General features: G+C 32.0%; 1 protein-coding gene across 1 annotated transcript in view; it reads left to right on the top strand.

Annotated features, from left to right (window-relative positions):
* Positions 1-4063: 4063 nt before the first annotated feature.
* LOC111701934 (uncharacterized) overlaps positions 4064-23586 on the top strand; it is a 31830-nt gene continuing 12307 nt past the window's right edge. Inside the window, exons 1-7 of the mRNA XM_023473412.1 lie at positions 4064-4194; positions 10473-10507; positions 12035-12105; positions 16654-16703; positions 16897-17364; positions 17562-17651; positions 23168-23246. Coding sequence (XP_023329180.1) covers positions 10474-10507; positions 12035-12105; positions 16654-16703; positions 16897-17364; positions 17562-17651; positions 23168-23246 — 792 coding nt within the window. The 5' untranslated portion in view covers positions 4064-4194; position 10473. The remainder of the gene's footprint in view (positions 4195-10472; positions 10508-12034; positions 12106-16653; positions 16704-16896; positions 17365-17561; positions 17652-23167; positions 23247-23586) is intronic.

The raw sequence follows: 23586 nt of genomic DNA, 5'->3' as shown, positions 1-23586 counted from the left end.
ATTTGTATTTGTTTGTGGTTCTAAACTTCTCTTGTTAAGAGTTCCTTTAGATAAATTGACTTGTTTGATTAATACTAAATATATTGTTAAGTACAATAGATGGTAACGTAGTATTTGTACACTCTCAGTACAGCTGTATTCTTACATCTGAGCCCAAAACTTAAGACAGGGTATCGTTATGAAAACCAGTTTTAAAACCCGGGTTTTACGAATGGGGTTAGGCAGTTTTGTGGATATCAATATTTTTGTTATGAAATATTTTTTTATTTAGTTTCCTCGTATTCTCCATTTTTGGAGAATCTCTTAAATTAAATCTTCAAAATGTTAAGACTCCAAAAAGGAAACTCGGGAGTTTCGTTCAACTATACTCTTATAAATTTCGGGCTCAGAAGTGTCAACTCAGTTTTTGTGTCCGACAAAATTATTGATAATATTGATAATTTTAGAGTAAAGAGCTTATCTTACAGTGAAAATGGTGCTATTTTATGTCTTATTTATTTTCTGTTTTTACACTTTTTTGATTAATCTTGAAAAACATGTCAAATGAGACAATTTCGATTCCTTTGTTATATTTGACACTTGTGACGTCGTGTATAGTTAATCCATTTCTCTGTTGCAACTTATTGTACTTGATAATCTATTTGGATTAATACATTTGCTAAAACTTCTTTCACCACTCAATCAAACAACAGGGTCGGATACGTTAGTTTTCTTTTTTAAACTTTCGTTAACGTTTTTTTAAAAGTAAATTTACGTTAACGTAATTTTGCCTATTGATCTATTTTTACGAAATAGAAATATTTTTGCATTAATCAGATTTTTATTCTAATTTGGGATTATTTTGTGAGGATGAATTTTGAGAAGTCAAACCTTACANTTTAACCGACGGATTTCAATCGCAAATTACAGATTATTTCGGAATTATCCGTAAATTTTCTGAAGCTTCCGTTAGTCATGCAACGAACATTGCCAAATCAATAAACATGTTTCGTTTAACGATTTATGATAAAATATGAACGATTTCAAGGATTCATTTAAAAAGATTGGACCCAACTGTAAATTCGGTAGTTTAAGAAATATTGTCTTTCTTTAGTTTGAAAAAGTGTTTGAAAAAATGCATACTTATAAGTCTGTTGGGTTTATATGTATATAATTATATTCTATTTACAAATTCAGAAATTGACAACATTCGACTAGAATCGTAAAAAAATCAATTTAATTCCAAACAAATCATTCAGATATTACCACCTATAATCATCAATTTTTTTCGACGCATTCGTTTATAGTTGATATTTCATAATATTTTTTATTTGTTATAATCCAAGAGTTGCTTTTAAAAACATTCATTCCTGTTTCTAGGATTTTTAATAATGAAACCACATTTTCATATTTTCCAGGAATGTTCGAAAATCCAGCGCCAGCCGTGAAAACAAGTTGTAAAGGAAATTTTAAATTAACTTTTTTTAATCAGATATTTAAAGGGACAGTAAGTACACTGACCGTCTTTTAAAACCTTAAACCATTATTTCATATTCAACGGATACTTTTTGCAGCTGAACATAAAGTTCACAGCTATGTTCAAGAATGGATTAAAGGGGAAATTAATGATTTTACTTTTTTGTTTGTTTGGAAACCAAATGTTTAGTTGATAAGTTTCAATTAATAATATTTAAAAAATTCTGTTTATTTGAAATTTTAATTGAACGCCGGCTTAAATCTTCAAACATTGAATACAATTTTAAGTGGAACCAACCATATTTTAGCCGCGGCTTAAATTTTTTTTGCATTTCAATATTTTTTTAAAAACTGGATATCACGTAGTTACTTCTGTAAACTCTGGTTCATTTCAAGTATAGCGAGCCAATTATTAAAGCTGTACAGTTCACATTCAAACTATTGAAGGCAAAGCGGGACAGTAAACTAAATAAATCAGCTACTTCTAGGGAGATACGAGTGCTAGTGTTACGTTATGTTATAAAAATCAGCTTCTTCTATGGATATGCGAGTGCTAGTGTTACGTTATATTATAAAATCAGCTTCTTCTAGGGAGATGCAAGTGCTAGTGTTACGTTATGTTCTAAAATCAGCTTCTCCTAGGGAGATACAAGTGCTAGTGTTACGTTATGTTATAAAATCAGCTTCTTCTATGGAGATGTGAGTGCTAGTGTTACGTTATATTACACAATCAGCTTCTTCTGGGGGAATGCAAGTGCTAGTGTTACGTTATGTTATAAAATCAGCTTCTTCTATGGTGATGCGAGTGCTAGTGTTACGTTATGTTATAAATCAGCTTCTTCTATGGATATGCGAGTGCTAGTGTTACGTTATATTATCAAATCAGCTTCTTCTAGGGAGATGCAAGTGCTAGTGTTACGTTATGTTATAAAATCAGCTTCTCCTAGGGAGATACAAGTGCTAGCGTTACGTTATGTTATAAAATCAGCTTCTTCTATGGAGATGCGAGTACTAGTGTTACGTTATATTACACAATCAGCTTCTTCTAGGGGAATGCAAGTGCTACTGTTACGTTATGTTATAAAATCAGCTTCTTCTACGGAGATGCGAGTGCTAGTGTTACGTTATGTTATAAAATCAGCTTCTTCTATGGACATGCAAGTGCTAGTGTTACGTTATATTATAAAATCAGCTTATTCTAGGGAGATGCAAGTGCTAGTGTTACGTTATGTTATAAAAATCAGCTTCTTCTATGGACATGTGAGTGCTAGTGTTACGTTTTATCATAAAATCAGCTTATTCTAGGGAGATGCAAGTGCTACATGTTACGTATGTTATAAAATCAAACAAAAATGACGAATATACATTATGCAAAACGTGATGAAAATGAAAGTTCTATGACTCAGGAAAGGCCCCCCCCCCGGGTTTACCCTTAACAGTTTCTCCTCTGAAAAGGGACGGTATAAGTTGTCATTCAAGGTACCTTATATTTAAAAAGGGGAATGCCCGATTCACAATATTTTTATGGTACGTTTGTTTTGCAATGATGTGGAATATATCATCGTTTACCTAGCTTAAAATGTGTTTAATTTGATAATTTCCTTAATTGTTTTTAAAGCATAAATTTGCAAGTCACTTTTATCTATAAACTGTACATGTATCTAATTGAATGGCTTAAATATTAAAAATATTTATATTCATTCATTCTTTATCAACAAACGCTTTTCTGGGTACCATTGTGAATCAGACATGTCACTAGATAATTTGTGGAAACCCTAAAGTTTCGTGTACAGTTCCTGTTAAGCAATAAAGAGTGGTAAACATGGATAAAACAGTAAATAGATTGTTAATGTATGCTGTGTACACAAGGAATTCTACTCTTCACTAATTAAAGGAATTACATTAATACTGTAACGATAGGACATATAGTTGTATTCTTTAACAAACGATATTAACAATTAATTATCAAGAGCTACACATTATATTTATTAAAAAATGTAATATTCAAAAATCAGAAGACATTTTTAAAACAAATAATTATATCATCTTCTTTGCATCTCTGTCGTCTTAGTTGTTAACTTGTATTCTAGCGAGAAGCCACAAAACACTATAGTACTGAGGAAATTGTAATATTCATGGTTTTTGAAGCGTTAATGTGTAAATAGCCTAGATAAGCTAATATTGGTTTACATCACAAACATCTACGCAGTGAGTGTAATTTACAGAAACTAGTTATTCTCTGAGCAACGATATTTTTTACCTTTTTACCTTCTAATTTTAGTTTAAAGTGAGTGTTCGCGAAGAATAGAAATTCGAATGATCTGTTTATAAGCTTAATTGAATAATTTACGGTTTCAGTTGTACTATGACACTTATCAAATTTATGTATGGACTATCCACCTTATAGACGCTAGATGTAGATAGAAGTAAAACCAGTATAGCGATCTAATCAAAATTAGATTCAGATTCAACCTATCCCCTTTCATTTTTCGAGAATAGTACCATGGTACAGGGTTTTACACAACAAAAACCGAATTTTTTATTGTTCAAATATGAAAATATGCGTATCAAACAATAATTCTTAAAAATTAATAATTTTTTAGCAATTCCTAAAATTATTATCTTGATTGTATAGCATGATAAGTTTTGTTATGATATTTCTTCATGTAAAACATTTCAGACGATGAATTTTTTCCACCCCACAATTTAGACGAATTTAGATAATCACACTCAACTCAGGTACACTTTAATCTGAGCTGACCCGACCTTACTTTCTTAATTTGTACTGCAGCGCCCATTAGGGCTGGGCGCGTTCCTGATAGGCCTGGCTGTGTAGGTACGGCATAGCTAATGAAAATTGGTTGACTGCCTCGGGTTAAATTTACAATCACTAAAGCGCCAATTTGGACTAAATAAGAAAATGTGTCTGATCTAGGAATGATGACTCACAAAATGTATTGCACAATATACTTTTAAGTTCTAATTTTTTTTTAAGGAATTTACTTTTTTAATCTGTTTACCTAATATTATTTTTATATTATATATCCGTCTCAGCTTTTTCTCGGATCAAATTTTTGGAGGGATTTCCCAATGCGTTTTTTATTACCTATTTCCGATTAAGAAAAAAATTTTTAATTCTAAAGTTTTTGATCGTTTTCTTATTAACTTTTTTTATTCCTCAGTACACGATAGGACTATTGTGAACGAAGTTATTGTTTGTTAATCACATGTAATGATAAATATTTAAAAAAAAGTTATATTATCTTTAAAACATTGCGTTTTTTTTACCAGCGTAAAACCATACAAAATATTAGAGAACGAATATAAGAGTATGTTCTTTTTGTAAAAAGTTTTCGCATTTTTGTAATTATAAGAATATATACTTTGACCGGTTTATACTTTATCATCATTCCATGTTCTATTCTTGTATCAATCCATCTGTCATTATTGTATCTTCCGTTTGAAATTCTTCTATCATTCCATGTCCCATTCCTGCTCCATCCCTGTTCCATATTAATGAAGAATCCAAGTAACACTTGGCTTGCTTTTATTCTTCCCACAAATAGCAGGACACTTACTTTTCTGGAAAATAAAGGTATATGGGTTCCTCCTGTATCTTCCTTGTATATTTCATCCCTCCTATTCCTCATGTATCTTCCTTGTATATTTCAACCCTCCTATTCCTCCTGTATCTTCCTTGTATATTTCATCCCTCCTATTCCAAGTTCTCTGGCAAATTTCCGACAGAAATGATTAAATGAAATTAAGATCAAAGTTTCACCAACTAACCAACTCACAAAGTAACCAACCAACCAACTAACCAACCAACTAACCAACTGAAACAGTAATTAACCAACCAACTAACCAACACGCTGACAAAGTATCAAACCAACCAACCAACTAAACAACCAACAAACAAAGTAAACAACTAACCAATCAACTGACAAAATAAATAACTAAACAACCAGCTAACGAACCAGCTGAAAAAGTAACTTACTAACCAACCAACTGAAAATTCAACTGACAACGTAAATAACTAATCAACCAAGTAACCAATCAACTGAAAAAATAACTAACTAATCAACCAAATGACAAAGTAATTAACTATAACCAACCAACCGAAAAAGTAATTAACTAACCATCCAACTGACAAAATAACTAATTAACCAACCAACTAACAAAGTAACTAACTAACAAACCAGCTGAAAAAGTAACTAACTAACCAATTAAACAAACCAACTAATAAAGGAATAACAATAGAATAATAACTATACTTAATAACTAACCAAATACTAAATCAACTACCTAACCAACCAATTTACAACTAACTACCTAGCCAACAGAAATGTGTTTAACACACTCGGAGAGATTATAATTTATACAATGCTTTGTTCAAAATTTATTCATAGATTTTTCAGTTTTTTCATTTTCTTCTTTATAGATTTATATGATCCTAGATTCCCTGCGGGGAACCTGGTGTGCAGCCATTTTGTATTTTCCCCAACCATAGGTTTTATATTATTTTTTTAGTTGTTTATCAAAAATAAAAAGAATTTCTCCTTATCTAACATCTTCAAAACTCCCAACCTCATCCCTCTCCGCCACTAGCATACATCCACACTTATTCCTCCACCACTATAGTATACATTCATACTTATTCCTCCACCACTAGCATACATCCACACTTATTCCTCCATCACTAGCGTACATCCACCCTTATTCCTCCACCACTAGCATACATCCACACTTATTCCTCCACCACTAGCGTACATCCACCCTTATTCCTCCACCACTAGCATACATCCATACTTATTCCTTCACCACTAGCATACATCCATAATTATTCCTTCGCCACTAGCATACATCCATACTTATTCCTTCGCCACTAGCATAATTCATTCTTATTCCTTCGCCACTAGCGTACATCAATCATTGTTCCTCCGCCACTAGCGTACATCCACCCATATTTCTCCACCACTTTACCAAACCATCTATCTATTCCTCCGCCACTTCCAAACCATCCATCCTTATTCCTCCGCCTCTACCATACCATCCTCCCTTACTACTCAGCCACTAGAATACATCCACCCTTATTCCTCCGCCTCTGCCATACCATTCATCTTTTCCCTCCGTCACTAGCTTAACATATAGCTAATCCCTCCTCCCTAGCAATCTTCAAACCCTCATCCCTCCGCCATTGTAAACCATTTACCTTCATTCCTTCCCCACAAGTATACTATTCGCTTTCATCTCTCCGTCACTTGTAAAACCTCCACCCTAATCCCTCCGCCACTAGCATACCATTCCCCCATCATCCCTTCGCCCCCAGTAAACTATACAACCCAGCTCCCCATCTTAATACTCCGTGACAGCCCATCAAATCTGCAGAACACGACATCTTGCTTTGTTTATCAATACATTAGAGGCTCCATTAGTTCACCATTCAACACATAGTAGCAGACACGGAATTAGGGCTTTAGACTTTATATTTCTATATATCTATATGTTTATGTATATATATATATATATATATATATATTAGATAGAATAGATGGATAGGGAAAGGATGATAGAGAGGAAGGATAGAGACGGATACAGGGAATAGATGATAGAGAAAACATTATGGGATCGATATCACGAAAACGATGATAGAGAAGAAAGGAAAAGGTGGGATATCAGGAATTAACGATAGAAAAGAAAGGATAGGGACGAATACAGGGAATAGATTTGATATAGAAGAAAGGACAATGACGGATACAGGGAATGGATGATATAGATTACAGAAGAAAGGATAAGGACAGATACAGAGGATTAATGATAGAAAAAGAAAGGATAGGGACGGATACAGGGAATAGATTTGGTATAGAAGAAAAGACAATGAGGGATACATGGAATGGATGACATAGATTATAGAAGAAAGGATAAGGACAGATACAGAGGATGAATGATAGAGAAGAAAGAATAGGGACGGATACAGGGAATGAATGATAGAAAAGAAAGGATAGGGACGGATAACGGGGAATGAATGATATAAAAGAAAGGATAGGGACGGATACAGGGAATGAATGATAGAAAAGAAAGGATAGGGACGGATAACGCGGAATGCATGATAGAAAAGAAAGCATATGGATGGATGCAGAGAATAGATTTGATATAGAAAAAAGGACAGGTACGGATATACAGGGAATGGATGATATAGATTATAGAAGAAAGGATTTGGTCACACAGAAAGGAGGTACGGATATCAGGGAAGGGGTGAAATAGAAGAAAATATAGAGATGTATAAAATGAAAGAATGATAGGAAAATAAAGGAGAAAAGCAACTTGAACCATATTGCTCTCTTTTACAAATCGTTTATATGATATTTTTATATTCCAGGCAAGCAACCAAAATTTACCCTCATTGTCTTAAATATAATAAAGGTCGTTATTACAATCTCTTTAATTGCATGGTTAACCCTGTAAAACAAACATAGGACGTGTCTAAACAAAATAATGTTCAGTGAGCTCATGATATTAATCCTCTATAGTGTTAAACAAACTAATCCTAAATGATGGTATGACGTCAGATGCGAGGTAAACACAAATACCCTGGTAGTACGGCCTATGGGAAATAAAGGGACTGTAAACGTAATTTGAAGTAAACCTCCATTTTTAGAGTTACATATTAGATTCACAATGCTATAAGCTTTTATAATTTGTCTTATCAAGGATATGATATGCTGGTTGTGCTAATTTTGTCTAAGAATGAAACTATTTCACACTTTTTATAGATAAACTGATCAAATTCACTTGTCCTAAAATCTCCTTGATGCATTAAAAAAAATATTTGTGATTTTTTTTATAATTTTCAAACGCATTCAAACTTTTGGCTTTTTGTGTTTTCAAATTATTATTGTAAGTCAAAAAATATCGGCAAAATAAAATAAGATGTGCATCAAAATATACTTCTTGAAACACCGAATTCAGAAACATTAATTTTGTAAAAATTCCTTGAAAATTAAGCAAATTATTAAGTGGGTGGAATTCCACACCTTACGATTTTCACTTGGAGTTGAGATAGGGGAGTATACTATCTAAAATTTTAACTCCCCCCCACCCGATTCAACGATTCACAACAGTACTCTTGAAACCTTTATCTGATCAATAATGTAAAAATATTAATTGCTTTTTAAAATTAGAAATATAACAATGAAACTAATTTATTAAAATATTTGGCGTGAATCCCTCCGTACACCTGATTCTGAAATATAGCAACCTCTTGTGACTTTATTCTGTCCTAGCCTAACCTAACCTGGAAAATAAATATAATCACAGATGGTTTTTAATGACTAGGCAGCAGGGACGGAGTGTCCAAAAGTGTTTATGTAAATCTATAAAGTGTTTCTTTTAACTTATAATGTTCTAGTTTACATGTAACGTTATCCTATAACATGTTCCTGTAAATCTAATTAGTGTTCCTCCTGTAAACCTATAAAGTGTTCATTTTAAAAATAGTGTTCCCATATACCTAGAGTTATAGTTAACCTGTGAATTGTTCCTGTAAACCTAATAAGTGTTCCTGTAAACCTATTTAGTGTTCCTGGAACCTAATAAGTGTATCTGTAAAACTAAAAATGTTCCTTTTACTTAATTTTCCTGTAAACCTCTCAAGTATTCCTATAAACTTATAAAATGTTCCTGCAAACCTGTAAAGTGTTTCTGTAATCCTATAAAGTGTTCCTGTAAATATGGAAAATATTTCTTTGAATTGTCACGTAATGTGTTCCTGTAAATTATTCCAGAAATGTTCCTGTAAATAATTCCAGAAATGTTCTTGTAAATTATTCCAGAAATTTTCCTGTAAATTATTACAGAAATGTTCTTGTAAATTATTACAGAAATATTCCTGTATAGTATTCCAGAAATGATCCTGTAAATTATTCCAGAAATATTCCGGTAAATAATTCTAGAAATGTTTCTGTGAATTATTCCAGTAAAGTGTTCCTGTAAATTATTCCAGAAATGTTCTTGTAAATTATTCCAGAAATGATCCTGTAAATTATTCCAGAAATGTTCCGGTAAATAATTCTAGAAATGTTTCTGTGAATTATTCCAGTAAAGTGTTCCTGTAAATTATTCCAGAAATGTTCTTGTAAATTATTCCAGAAATGATCCTGTAAATTATTCCAGAAATGTTCCGGTAAATAATTCTAGAAATGTTTCTGTGAATTATTCCAGTAAAGTGTTCCTGTAAATTGTTCCAGAAATGTTCCTGTAAATTATTCCAGTAAAGTGTTCCTGTAAATTGTTCCAGAAATGTTCCTGTAAATTATTCCAGTAAAGTGTTCCTGTAAATTGTTCCAGAAATGTTCCTGTAAATTATTCCAGTAAAGTGTTCCTGTAAATTGTTCCAGAAATGTTCCTGTAAATTATTCCAGTAAAGTGTTCCTGTAAATTGTTCCAGAAATGTTCCTGTAAATTATTCCAGTAAAGTGTTCCTGTAAATTGTTCCAGAAATGTTCCTGTAAATTATTCCAGTAAAGTGTTCCTGTAAATTGTTCCAGAAATGTTCCTGTAAATTATTCCAGTAAAGTGTTCCTGTAAATTGTTCCAGAAATGTTCCTGTAAATTATTCCAGTAAAGTGTTCCTGTAAATTGTTCCAGAAATGTTTCTGTAAATTATTCCAGTAAAGTGTTCCTGTAAATTATTCCAGAAATGTTCTTGTAAATTATTCCAGAAATGATCCTGTAAATTATTCCAGAAATGTTCCGGTAAATAATTCTGGAAATGTTTCTGTGAATTATTCCAGTAAAGTGTTCCTGTAAATTGTTCCAGAAATCTTCCTGTAAATTGTTCCAGAAATTTTCCGGTAAAATTTTCCAACAAAGTCTCTCTCTCTAATTTTTATCTTTTATTTAACATGATTCTCGGACTCACGAAATATATAAAATATTTTAAATATTTATATTTTTAGATTCTCATTCATTCAATTCTAGTGATTAATTTAAAATGTTAAAACGTGATATTTGAATAGAATGGAAGAAGAGCAGAATAAACAAACTAGTACAGGTAAAACTCAATAGAAAATAAGGCAAATAATCAAAAAAAATATATATATGTATACCAATGAAAAAAAATAATAGATACAAAAAAATGGAGTTTTAAACAAGGGGTTGCATGTTTACCTATTTCAAGATACATATAATTTCCTAATTAAATATTATAATATCCAAAATATAAGTACTTATTTCTAGCTTTAGTTTTTATGACGTAATTGGCAAAATTCTCATCAATTTTTGCACGAGAGCTTGCAACATTTAGATCACTGTGATATAGTTTCCTTGTCACAATACTTTAGATTTTTATACGGTGCGAGTGTAACTTTTAAAAATATTTATTCCTACAATTTAAATAGAATCAAACAGAGTATCTGTTAATATACAAAGTAGTAATCTTTTTTGTTTGTTTGAAAGTTTAACTCGTCAACCTTGTGCATGGGTTTGCCTCAATGTTCTTGGTTTGATTTCCACATTTTTAAAATGAGATGATCGATTTTTATACAGTGGTCGTCGTTTATATTAATACAATGAAGACGACTTTCGATTTTAATTTTCGATGTTTAGCAACCTTTCAAACAGCATATTATACATTGAAAAGAAAAGTTTTCAATTAACAGCTTCTCCTTATTTATTTGCAAACCTGTAAATGAAAAAAAGCTTGCTTGAAATCAAAACAATAATAGAAAAGTTGTCTTCATTTTATTGATATGATCGATGTATGGCACCGAAGGTTAAGAGTGTCACATGGGCTTACTAGGCGAGCAGCCCAGGCGGCAAGATATCTAGTACCGGCTCGATAGTACAGTACATTATTTTTTTTTGCACGAGAGCTTGCAACATTTAGATCACCGTGATATAGTTTCCTTGTCACAATACTTTAGATTTTTATACGGTGCGAGTGTAACTTTTAAGAATATTTATTCCTACAATCTAGATAAAATAAAACAGAGTATCTGTTATTATATAAAGTAGTAATCTTTGTTTGTTTGAAAGTTTGATTTTAACTCGTCAACTTTTTGAATGGGTCTGCCTCAATCTTTTAAAAAGAGAACTCGGAAAAATGTTCTTGGTTTGATTTCCACATTTTAAAATGAGATGATCGATTTTTACACAGAGGTCGTCGTTTATATTAATACAATGAAGACAACTTTCGATTTCAATTTCCGATTTTTAACAACCTTTCAAACACCGCGCATATTATACATTGAAAAAAGAAAAGTTTTCAATTAACAGCTTCTCCTTGTTTACTTGTAAACCTGTAATATGAAAAAACCTTGCTTGAAATCAAAACATAAATAGAAAAGTTGTCTTCATTTTATTGATATGATCGCTGACCACTGTATGAAAAGTGTACACAAACTGGTAAAACTGATTGTTTTAAAGCCATATTTTGTTTCACATTTAAAAAATATTTATTCCAACATTGAATACACATGAGATTGCTTTATTAAAAATGACAAATGGACTAACAAAAATTAAAAAAGAGGACATTAATATATGTTTGTATTTTATTATATCTCGAAATATTGTTGTTCAGGGGCTCGAAAAAAGGAAGTAATTCAAAGAAAAGTGATTTCTGATCGTGAGCCTCGAAATGAACTCCACCAGGTAAAATTCTATTTATAAGTAGTACCATTGTTTTTATTTAATTTTTTGGCTTCACACAATTTTTAAATTTTTGTTTTTAATGTTTTACTCTTTTCTCCAACCGCAAAATGCTGACTCTGCCGAGAGAAATATGCCAATTGCCAACAGCCTAGTAGCTACAAGCACGATTGTTCATTAACTTAAAGAATTTCGTTAGTACAGACCGAAGCCTAATATTTTTTTTTAGCAAAATGTATGATACTGGCAAATAAAAATGAAATCTTAAAACTTAGAAACTTTTGTGTAGAGCTGGAAACCAAAAATAAGAATGTTCTGAAGGGACTGTAAACGTAATTTCAAGTGACCCTCCATGCAAAGACGACAATGCCCCGATTCAACGATTCACAACAGTACTCTTGAAACCTTTATCTGATCAATAATGTAAAAATATTAATTGCTTTTTAAAATTAGAAATATAACAATAACTCAAATAATTCCTTCATGTTTTCCTGCTGTAGAAAGGCGCACACAATTTTTGTAAGAAAACTACAATTGAAAATAATCAGTTTTCAAAATCTAAAATTGCTCAGACAAAACTATTAAGGACACTGTTATAAATCGGACATTGTTCACTTAAAATTACGCTTACAATCCCTTTAATACGGACCGTAATATTCAGACTAGTTTTAAATTCTTTGAATATTTAATAAGTTTAGAAAATAGAGAATAGAATATCAGGGTTGTTTCTAAATATTTTATAGAAAGTTGAAAATCAATCACATGGCAATAAACGTGCTATTAAGCAATCATCGTGCTATAATGTTAAATTAGCTGTACATTATAGCACGCGGTGCTATGAAGTTTTGATTGGATCCCGGATTTTCTCAAAAAAATTTAGTATATTAACAAAATGATTTTTTTTAAATTGAAATGAAAATAAAATTGAAATCAACTTTATATTTTTACTTCTGCTTTGTTTCAAAGCTTATTTGAGCTATAGAAATAGTCATTGAAATAAGACAAGTACACTACACAAACGTTTCAAAAAATTACCTATAACAATATTATTTCGACACGACGTGCTATAAAGTTTTTGCCTTTTGGACTTAAACTTTCTCTATATCTCGAAGGTTTTCGCCTTTTTAGATTATATTTTGTCCCTCGTTAAAGCTCGGGACAAATTAAAGAGAAAATTTCTGTCGAAAAATTTTATAACACTGCGAACCAAATTAACAGTGTTATAAATAGTTGTTTTTCATCTCTTGTATGAAAACGTCACTCAAGGCCGGATGAAACGTTTATTTAGGCTTTTTTCTTAATTTTGTTCAGTAGTTTTTTTCTTTTCACATCAATGGAATTGAGTCTTTGCCACAAATTCTGATTCTCTAATCCCTATTTCGTTGCAACCCGATGCGTAGACCTTAGATATTTCAAACTAAGAATTTTGTCAGATCAAATAATCTTAGTTTGAAATATCGAAAGTTTACACTATCAGGTTGCAAAGATATATGGATTAGAAAATATGAGTTTGTGGCAAAGACTTAACTCCTTTATCCGTTCAAAGTTTCTTCGAGGTAAAACATAAAATTCGAATACGCCATATTTAGAGAGTTTCAGGTCGGCATTAAAGTCTCATCCTTTGTGGATAACCCTGTAGATTCTGATGTATTTTAGATAAACCTGTAGATTCTGATGTATTACTTGTTTAATTGGATAATTAGCTTGAGGAATTCCCCCTTGAACATTCATTAAGTGGTTCATGTAATCTTTAGGGATTAGATAACAGACTAAATATTCAGAGCTCGAAACTTTCCTGTAGAGTATCGTTCATCTTAAACGTTTGATCTCGATATCCGAAGTGGGCACTTTAAAATTTAAGGATATATGTTGAAGTTATCCGGGCAGAGTATGACCACCACGGGTTGATATTGAAGCGAATTAGATACATCCGTAGGTGCATGTTAAAGTTAAACTAAAGCGTACATTGATTACTTAACTGATGCCATTAAATGTTGATAAATTAATTAATTATTTTTGCCGCAAACTCAAATTTCTGAATTCCTATCTTTACAATCTGGTGGTGTCTAAACTTAGATTATTATAAATAAAATAATTCATAGTTTGCAATATGTATTAATGTAAGGTTTACGACATTGGGTTGCAAAGATAGAGGGATTAGAAAATAAGAGTTTGTGACAAAACCTCAGTTCCTATTGTCCATGAATTTTGTAGAGAGGGATCCATGTTGAGACTAAAATAAGCATAAAGGAAGGGTTTCCATGTTCTTTAGTCGTAAAATCTTCTAATCATTCATTAAGTATACTGCAGAATTTCGACCCAATACTCTAGATGGCAGATTTATATTTCTCTATTCCTTTTACTGTATTCTATATTATCCCTTCTAATTACTCTAGATGGCAGATTAATATATCTCTATTCCTCCTACTGTATTCTGTATTATCCCTTCTAATTACTCTAGATGGCAGATTTATATATCTCTATTCCTCCTACTGTATTCTTTATTATCCCTTCTAATTACTCTAGATGGCAGATTTATATATCTCTATTCCTCCTACTGTATTCTGTATTATCCCTTCTAATTACTCTAGATGACAGATTTATATATATCTATTCCTTCTACTGCATTCTGTATTATCCCTTCTAAAAGTGACTGACGACGTAAGTTTCAAGTCCAATTCACAACGGTTCCTATTAAATCTTTGTCTGATTTTTTATCGCCATGTTTTTTTATGTAAAAATTGATAATTTTAAAGCGCAATTATCTAAAATACTGACTTAAAAGATAAAATATGATAAAATGTCGAATATACATTTCTTGATCTTAATAATAAAACCACATAAGAAAGGGGATAAAAGCTAAATTAAGTTGATGAAACCTAAAATAAGATTGCCTAGTTAATTAACCTTGTCCTAAAAGGTAGGATTGCCTAGTTAATATAACCTTGTCCTAAAGGGTAAGATTGCCTAGTTAATTAACCTTGTCCTAAAGGGTAGGATTGCCTAGTTAATATAACCTTGTAACGTTTGATCTCGATATCCGAAGTGGGCACTTTNGGGTAGGATTGCCTAGTTAATATAACCTTGTCCTAAAGGGTAGGATTGCCTAGTTAATATAACCTTGTCCTAAAGGGTAGGATTGCCTAGTTAATATAACCTTGTCCTAAAGGGTAGGATTGCCTAGTTAATATAACCTTGTCCTAAAGGGTAGGATTGCCTAGTTAATATAACCTTGTCCTAAAGGGTTGGATTGCCTAGTTAATATAACCTTGTCCTAAAGGGTAGGATTGCGTAGTTAATATAACTATAACCTTGTCCTAAAGGGTAGGATTGCCTAGTTAATTAACCTTATCCTAAAGGGTAGGATTGCCTAGTTAATATAACCTTGTCCTAGAGGGCAGGATTGCCTAGTTAATATAACCTTGTCCTAAAGGGTAAGATTGCCTAGTTAAGATAACCTTGTCCTAAAGGGTAGGATTGCCTAGTTAATATAACCTCGTCCTAAAGGGTAGGATTGCCTAGTTAATATAACCTTGTCCTAAAGGGCTGGATTGCCTAGTTAATTGTTAAAAACGACTTGTACAGAATAACTTAGCAACCCCAAAATTGGGAATATTGCAATCCACGACTAGGATCGTAAAATAAATCAATTTCATATCAAACAAACCATTTAGATATTACAACCTATAGTCATCGATTATTTTTCGATGCATTCGCATTTAGTTGATATTTCATGATATTTTGTATTTGTTTTTAGATTTAGAATGCACTTAAACGCCTATTAGTTTGTTCGCCAGGTGTCTCTGCTCTCGATGCTCTTAATGTGTCCACGTGGCAGAGACACCTAGCGGGAATAAATCGTAGTTTCAAGGGCATTGTATATAAAAGAAGTAACAAATATTATGAAAAATTAACTATATACAAATGTGGCGAAAAATAATCGATGAGGTTGTAGTATCTGAATGATTTGTCTGAAACTGAATTGATTTTTTTACGACTCCAGTCGTGGATTGCAACTTTCTTGATTTGAGATGCTACGTAATTCAGCATCAGTAGTTTTTAACAATTTTCTTCTAACAGACGCAACATATAGAAGTAATATTAATAGCAATCAAAAGCGCTTTTATTTTCGTCGTAAGTCTATACTGTCTTTCTTTTTTTCGCAACCACTCCCTTCAAAATCTTTGTTCAGATAATTTTTTTTGCATAATGTAAAGAAGAAACTTTAGAAAACTGGAATTTACAATCTGTAAAACATCTAAATTCGTTTAAGTAACAAATGGGAATAAATAAAAAGTATAATTTCAAAACACCAGCAATTTTGAATGTTTAAAACTAGACCAATGAAAATGATGCCCATACCTACTCACATCTTTCGTCCTTTACCCTCTCTGACTAAGACCTAAACACAATTGTTCAATTCTTTTGTCACAACTCTCTTCTAACTTCCAGCATGAATAAAACAATAAAAGACATTATACCAAGCTAAGCATAAATAGTGAGAATTTACCAATTAATTTCATCTCATGTTATTTTTTTTTCCTGCAAAAGGATGGAAAACATACTGGAACAAGATGCAAACCTGCGAGACAACATCATAGGAAATCAAAATATTCTTTTAAGATTTTAGATTTGAAAATTAATAAAATGCGTATTTTGTAAAATTGTTTTTAAAAAGTGGTAAAATTTTGTAATTAGGATGTGAAATTTATAACAGCTATCCGTCCCCAAATCCCCAAAATATGAAAAACAACCAAAACAGTCAGCTTGTAACAATTTTTTGGTTTGGATCAGAACTCAGCGTGAGCTGGAGCAAGCTGAAAACCTGTTATCGGTCGGGCGGAGTCTCCTGGACCCATCTCCGTTGGACCCGAGCACACACCGAGATCCGGTTCACACCGGTCAATCCTTATCCGACTCCTGTCGCGGCCTACTAGACCTCATATCCCGGGATAATCAAGCAACCGACAAACCAAGACAATATGATTACGCCTTTACCCCTCGACCCTCTGCAGGAGGTCTTTTAAACCCTGAGCTGGGTTCTTCGACAACGTTGTCTAGACCAACGGGTGCTAGACTGAAGAAGTCTAAAAGCTGCCAACGGGATAGCGCTGAGCCGACTGTTCCGAAAGGGGTTGGGGAACGAAGAATGAAGAAGCAAAGGTCGGAGGGTGCCTATGAACCTTATCTAGCAGATGAAAGAGAGTATGCTCAAGGACTGAAAGTCCAAGATGTATCCAAGCTTAGATATCATAATTCTAGGTCAGTTTTCTAGATATCATAATCCTAGGTCAGTTTTCTAGATATCATAATCCTAGGTCAGTTTTCTAGATATCATAATCCTAGGTCAGTTTTCTTTTTTCGCCTATATAGAGGAGGATTTAAGTTAGATACAACATTTTAACATTTACAACGGAACAAAAAACTATTCCCAACCTAAACCTTATTTTGTATTTCAGCATGGTTGGAAAAACAAAAGCAAGCATGGAACTAAAACCTGGAAAAAAGACAATTTTAAAGAGTCCAAACTCTTGCCTTCCTCGAAGCAGGTTATATTAATAGTTAATGCATAATTTCTTACAGACAACTGATACCACCGGATCATGCTAGCTTACATTGTAAATTGTACATAAGTTTTTCACTCCTGTATGCCGAGTCCATTAGCGTCTGATACAATCATGGTTCAGTCATGTGTTTGATGTCTATTCTGAACCAATAGAAATAGTATGGCGGTAACATCTATCTTTCTATCTATCTCATTATCCAATCAGAGTTATGAATCCTTCAATCGGCGCTATCAGTAAATGGAAATATTTACTTATTCCGAAACTATAGAGAATTTTTATAGTAATATCACTTTTGTTTTGTTTTGAAATTTTCTTATTAAAGTGGGATGGGAAAATGTTCATTACATTGTAGTCCAACTGACCATTGTTTGTACATAAAACTTTGATATAAATCTGACTAGTTACAATTAGCGCAAAATCCATAATTTAATGGTTCCTTCGATCTACCCTCCTTTAATTTTAGTAAAAACTCTCTTCATTTAATTTTAAACTTTTACCAACTTGATGCAATTAAGGTTTATAAAACTTATATACTTAAATAAAATTTGTTTGTTTAATCTGAATTTGCGTTATATTCCGCACTTTACAATAAAATATTTCTTAAGCTTGTTTTATTATACTTCAGACAGCTCTCACTATAGTTTAAAATAAAAGACGTCATGTTATGCTTTTAAAGGTAATCGGATACATTTTTAAAAATATTCTTACAAAAATTTAAGAAAATGGTTATAATGTATTTCTTTGAAACCTCCAATATCGATTTCTTCTTTAAAATTCTGAATTTTCTGCTAAATTTGAGATTAAACTAAGCCAGGATCATGTTTTATTTGCTAGTTGTTTAACTTATAAAGGAACTGTAATTTCAAGTGATCTCTCGTAGCATGCCCGGTTTACAAAATTGTAAAAGGAAAACCACAAAGGACAATTTAACAGTTTAGAAAAAATAATAAAAGTTTCTGTCAAAGTTAACACTTGGAATCTGGAATTTTTCTTAATTTGATTTAAAATAAAAATAATAATTATATTTATGGTGTCATGGAGATGAGAGATAGAAAGATAGATATAAGCGGCAAAGTATAAAATATTAATTCTTTCTCTCTCAAAGTTCTCCTTACAAGTTGCACACTACACTTTCTCCACTAAATAGGGTTTATAGTGAATAGATGTAAGGTGAGGAGGATATGGTTTATATAGCAGAGTGAATAGATGTAAGGTGAGGAGGATATGGTTTATATAGCAGAGTGAATAGATGTAAGGTGAGGAGGATATGGTTTATATAGCAGAGTGAATAGATGTAAGGTGAGGAGGATATGGTTTATATAGCAGAGTGAATAGATGTAAGGTGAGGAGGATATGGTTTATATAGCAGAGTGAATAGATGTAAGGTGAGGAGGATATGGTTTATATAGCAGAGTGAATAGATGTAAGGTGAGGAGGATATGGTTTATATAGCAGANTTTCTATCTCTAAGCTAAACTAAAAGTTTCTATCTCTAAGCTAAACTAAAAGTTTCTATCTCTAAGATAAACCTAAAGCTTCTATCTCTAAGCTAAACTAAAAGTTTCTATCTCTAAGATAAACTAAAAGTTTCTATCTCTAAGCTTAACTAAAAGTTTCTATCTCTAAGCTAAACTAAAAGTTTCTATCTCTAAGATTAACTAAAAGTTTCTATCTCTAAGATAAACTAAAAGTTTCTATCTCTAAGCTTAACTAAAAGTTTCTATCTCTAACTTTAAGTAACTCTCTATATTTATTGAGTGGCATGCACTATTCACAACTAGGAACCCTTCAAAGCTCTGTCTTTTCAAAGTTGAAAAAAGATCATTTTTAAATAATGACTTGAGGATTTCTTCTTTACAAACAATGGAGTTAATTATCAGATACGTTGTTATCAAACTACAAAAACGAAATATTTTTCTTTATACAAGATAAAAGTGTTTAAAGGGAGGGTTACTTGAAATTTTATCGACAGTCCTTTTAATAGAACAATAAAATCTACGTAAAAACTTTTTGTAGTTTAAATAATCTGAACTTCCTCTGAAATAATGCTTTACTAAACTAAACTCAAATACTGTATTTTGTTTTTGTTTGAATAAGAAATTGTTTTACAAAATAACGTTTTGGTCAATTGATTCTTGAGAAATATTATTCTTTTTTATTTCCGTGAATTGATGGAAAGCAAGGGGAAGGCAAGTTTTATAAAGTTTCTCAACCGTCTGAAGTTATCAATCATGCAAGCAAGGTTAGAAGTTATAAAAGTTTCCGGATCAATCCAATTCTGGAAATACCAAAAATGAATTGTCTACACGTAATTGAAGGGAATCTTAAAGGGAATGTTAACTTAATTTGAAGTGAACCTCCATGCGAAGATGGCAATCCCCGATTCGCGACGTTACCCTATAAACCTTTATCGGATCAAAAATGTGGAAATTGTGTTTTCCCGCAGTAGATGTGAGTAAGGCACTTCTGTAGAAAAAGCACAATTGAAAATAATCAGTTTTCAAAATTATAAACATTCATATATAATTCATACTTAATAGGACAAAGCTTTTAAGGGTCCCTAGCTTTGTGAATTGACTATTGGTATTGTTGAATTTCGCTTAGATTTCCTTTAAACTAAAAATGATATTATCTGATCAATATAGTTTATTGCCCAATGCATCGTAGAACTACATCATTGTTCAAAATTGAATTTTTCGTGACATACAATTTAGAATAACTTAAAAAACAATTGTAAGTACAATGTACATTGTACATGATTGATATTAAATGATTATTTAAAAAATGCAGAGAAACTTTCAGTACAGTGTTTTGTGCATATATTGACAGCTTGTAGATACTTCAATATAAAAAAGGACCATAAGGGTAGAGAATTCTATACAGAGGAATGATAAGAGTTTCCCTCGGTTTCCCTTAGAACCTGAACTCCTGTTCAAAATGTTTATTTCCTGTAAATGTTAGCAAATTTTTATACCTTTTGTTTTGACTAAATTTCTCTTTATATAATATTCTCGACTCTGTTTAAAGTTGATCTTCTCATTTCTCAAAGCGTCGCGTCGTAATGCTTTAACCAATATCTGTATTATATATATTCTATATATTACATTACATTTTTGTACAAAATTTCAAATGAAGCGCCCAAAACAAAATTAAAAAAAACATCCAATATTTGTGCAAAAAAAATTGCACTCCAAAAGACATTCTAAATAGATTTCTTTTCCCAAAACTCTGTATTAAACAACAAACATGCTTCGAGAAAATTACTGTATATGAAATTGGAATAACATTGCAGTCTGCAAATTATCAAATCTTTATTTCTCATGGACACTGCCTTGCTCCCTTGACAAATTATAATAAACGTCCAATAGGAATACGACAGAGCAGACCCTACTAGTAACTGTATTTCTATTGTGCATGTTTCAAGCAATACTATCTGCAGCTCTTGTACTTTTGTATCTCCCAGTTAATGAGATTAAATACTAAATAAGATTAATAAACGAAAATTATGCAGTGGGGCGGATAATTTATTTCTTATTACATACAACATATACTAACTACCAGAGACGATTCCAGGTACCACGGTAGAATTATTTACAAAATAAGTAAGCACCTGTTTCTGGGATTAGGGCTGGGCAGTGTTCTGTTAGCAAACGGGAAGTTTTTGAAAATTAATAAACGGACACTTTTCAAAGAACAGAAACAAGAGTTAATTAACGGAATAGAATTAGCAAACAGAAGAGAGTTAACAAACGGATTAGAGTTAACGAACGGAATAGAGTTAACGAACAGAATAAAGTTAAGGAACGGAATATTGTTAACAAACGGAATAGAGTTAACTACCGGAATAGAGTTAACAAACGGAATAGAGTTAACGAACGGAATAGAGTTAACAAACGGAATAAAGTTAACGAACGGAATAGAGTTAAGGAACGTAATATAGTTAACACACGGAATAGAGTTAAGGAACGGAATATAGTTAACAAACGGAATAGAGTTAACATAGAGTTAACAAACGGAATAGAGTTAATAAACAGAATAGAGTTAAGGAACGGAATAGAGTTAAGGAACGGAATATAGTTAACAAACGGAATATAGTTTACAAACGGAATAGAGTTAACTAAAAGAGTTAACAAACGGAATAGAGTTAACAAACGGAATAGAGTCAACAAACGGATTAGAGTTAACTACCGGAATAGAGTTAACAAACGGAATAGAGTTAACGAACTGAATAGAGTTAAGGAACGGAATATAGTTAACAAACAAAAGAGAGTTAACTACCGGAATAGAGTTAACAAACGGAATAGAGTTAACGAACGGAATAGAGTTAACGAACGGAATATTGTTAACAAACGGAATAGAGTTAACTACTGGAATGGAGTTAACAAACTGAATAGAGTTAAGGAACGGAATATAGTTAACAAACGGAATAGAGTTAACTACCAGAATAGAGTTAACAAACGGAATAGAGTTAAGGAACGGAATAGAGTTAAGGAACGGAATATGGTTAACAAACGGAATATAGTTAACAAACGGAATAGAGTTAACTAATAGAGTTAACAACGGAATAGAGTTAACAAACGGAATAGAGTTAACAAACGGAATATAGTTAGCTAATAGAGTTAACAAACGGAATAGAGTTATCAAACGGAATAGAGTTAACAAACGGAATAGAGTTAACAAACGGAATAGAGTTAAGGAACAGAATATAGTTAACAAATGGTTTAGAGTTGATAAACAGAATGCCCAAATCTTTGCTAAATAAAGAATTGCTACCCGAAATTTTCTTAACGATTTTAACTAACCGTTAACAAAATGCTTGAAAAGTCTGAAAGTGCCCAGGCCTATAAAAGCCCGAAACTTAAAACAGAGTATGGTCATGAAATCCAGCATCGGAAATCCTATTTAATAAATGAGGTCAGGCAGTTTAGTAGCTATCAATATTTCTGGTACGAAAAATTATTTTATTGTGTTATTTTTGTTGTAAATTCTCAATTTTCTCTATTTCTTATATCAAAATCTACATTAATGTTTAAACCCCAAAAAGGAAGCTCAGGAGTTGCGTTCAACGACATATTCTCATAAATTTTGGCCTCCGGGAGAAATATAAACAAAACTCAATTTTAACATCTCTGGATCAAAGCAACCTGTCCGTGTATATTAGCCTTAGGGTACACTCAGGACAGTTTACTGATAAAGGATAATAAGAGATTATGGGGGTCTCCAATAGTATCCAATGCTGATGATTTTCCCCAGACTCTGGAGTAGAGTAGCCGCTGATTCAATGAAATATTCTTATATTTTATCTAAACAAATCTTTTTAGTTGTCAAAAGCTGCGTAAAAGTAAAATGAATACTTTATAAAAGCTGCCTAAATACATCTGAATACTGAGTATTTATAGAGTAAAATAAATATTCTATCAAATTGGATAATATTGGTTGGGTTGGATAATATTGGTTGGGTTGGATAATATTGGTTGGGTTGGATAATATTTGGATAGACCTTCTGAGCCGAATCCGGGTGATGAGCGGAGCTGGGGAGGTTCAACTTACTCACACTGCTGCACAGATACTTCAAAGGTAAATCAATTAATCACATATAGGCAGTCTGTAAATCAATTAATCACATATAGGCAGTCTGTAAATCAATGAATCACATATAGGCAGTCTGTAAATCAATTAATCACATAAAGGCAGTCTGTAAATCAATTAATCACATAAAGGCAGTCTGTAAATCAATTAATCACATATAGGCAGTCTGTAAAGTTTTTAAGGCCAAATAAATAAACATTTCAGTAACTACATTTTATCAATAAAGTGAAGAAAAGGGAAGTTATTTCAAGTGATTAAGAAATAGCATGTTTAATTCAAATGATACTCCCAAAGCTCTGCATTCTTCTCTTATTAGTTAAACAATTGT

This window comes from Eurytemora carolleeae, unplaced genomic scaffold, assembly GCF_000591075.1.
Source record: "Eurytemora carolleeae unplaced genomic scaffold, Eaff_2.0 scaffold289, whole genome shotgun sequence".
NCBI classification, from domain to species: domain Eukaryota; kingdom Metazoa; phylum Arthropoda; class Copepoda; order Calanoida; family Temoridae; genus Eurytemora; species Eurytemora carolleeae.
This window is presented reverse-complemented; position numbering and strand designations above follow the sequence as displayed.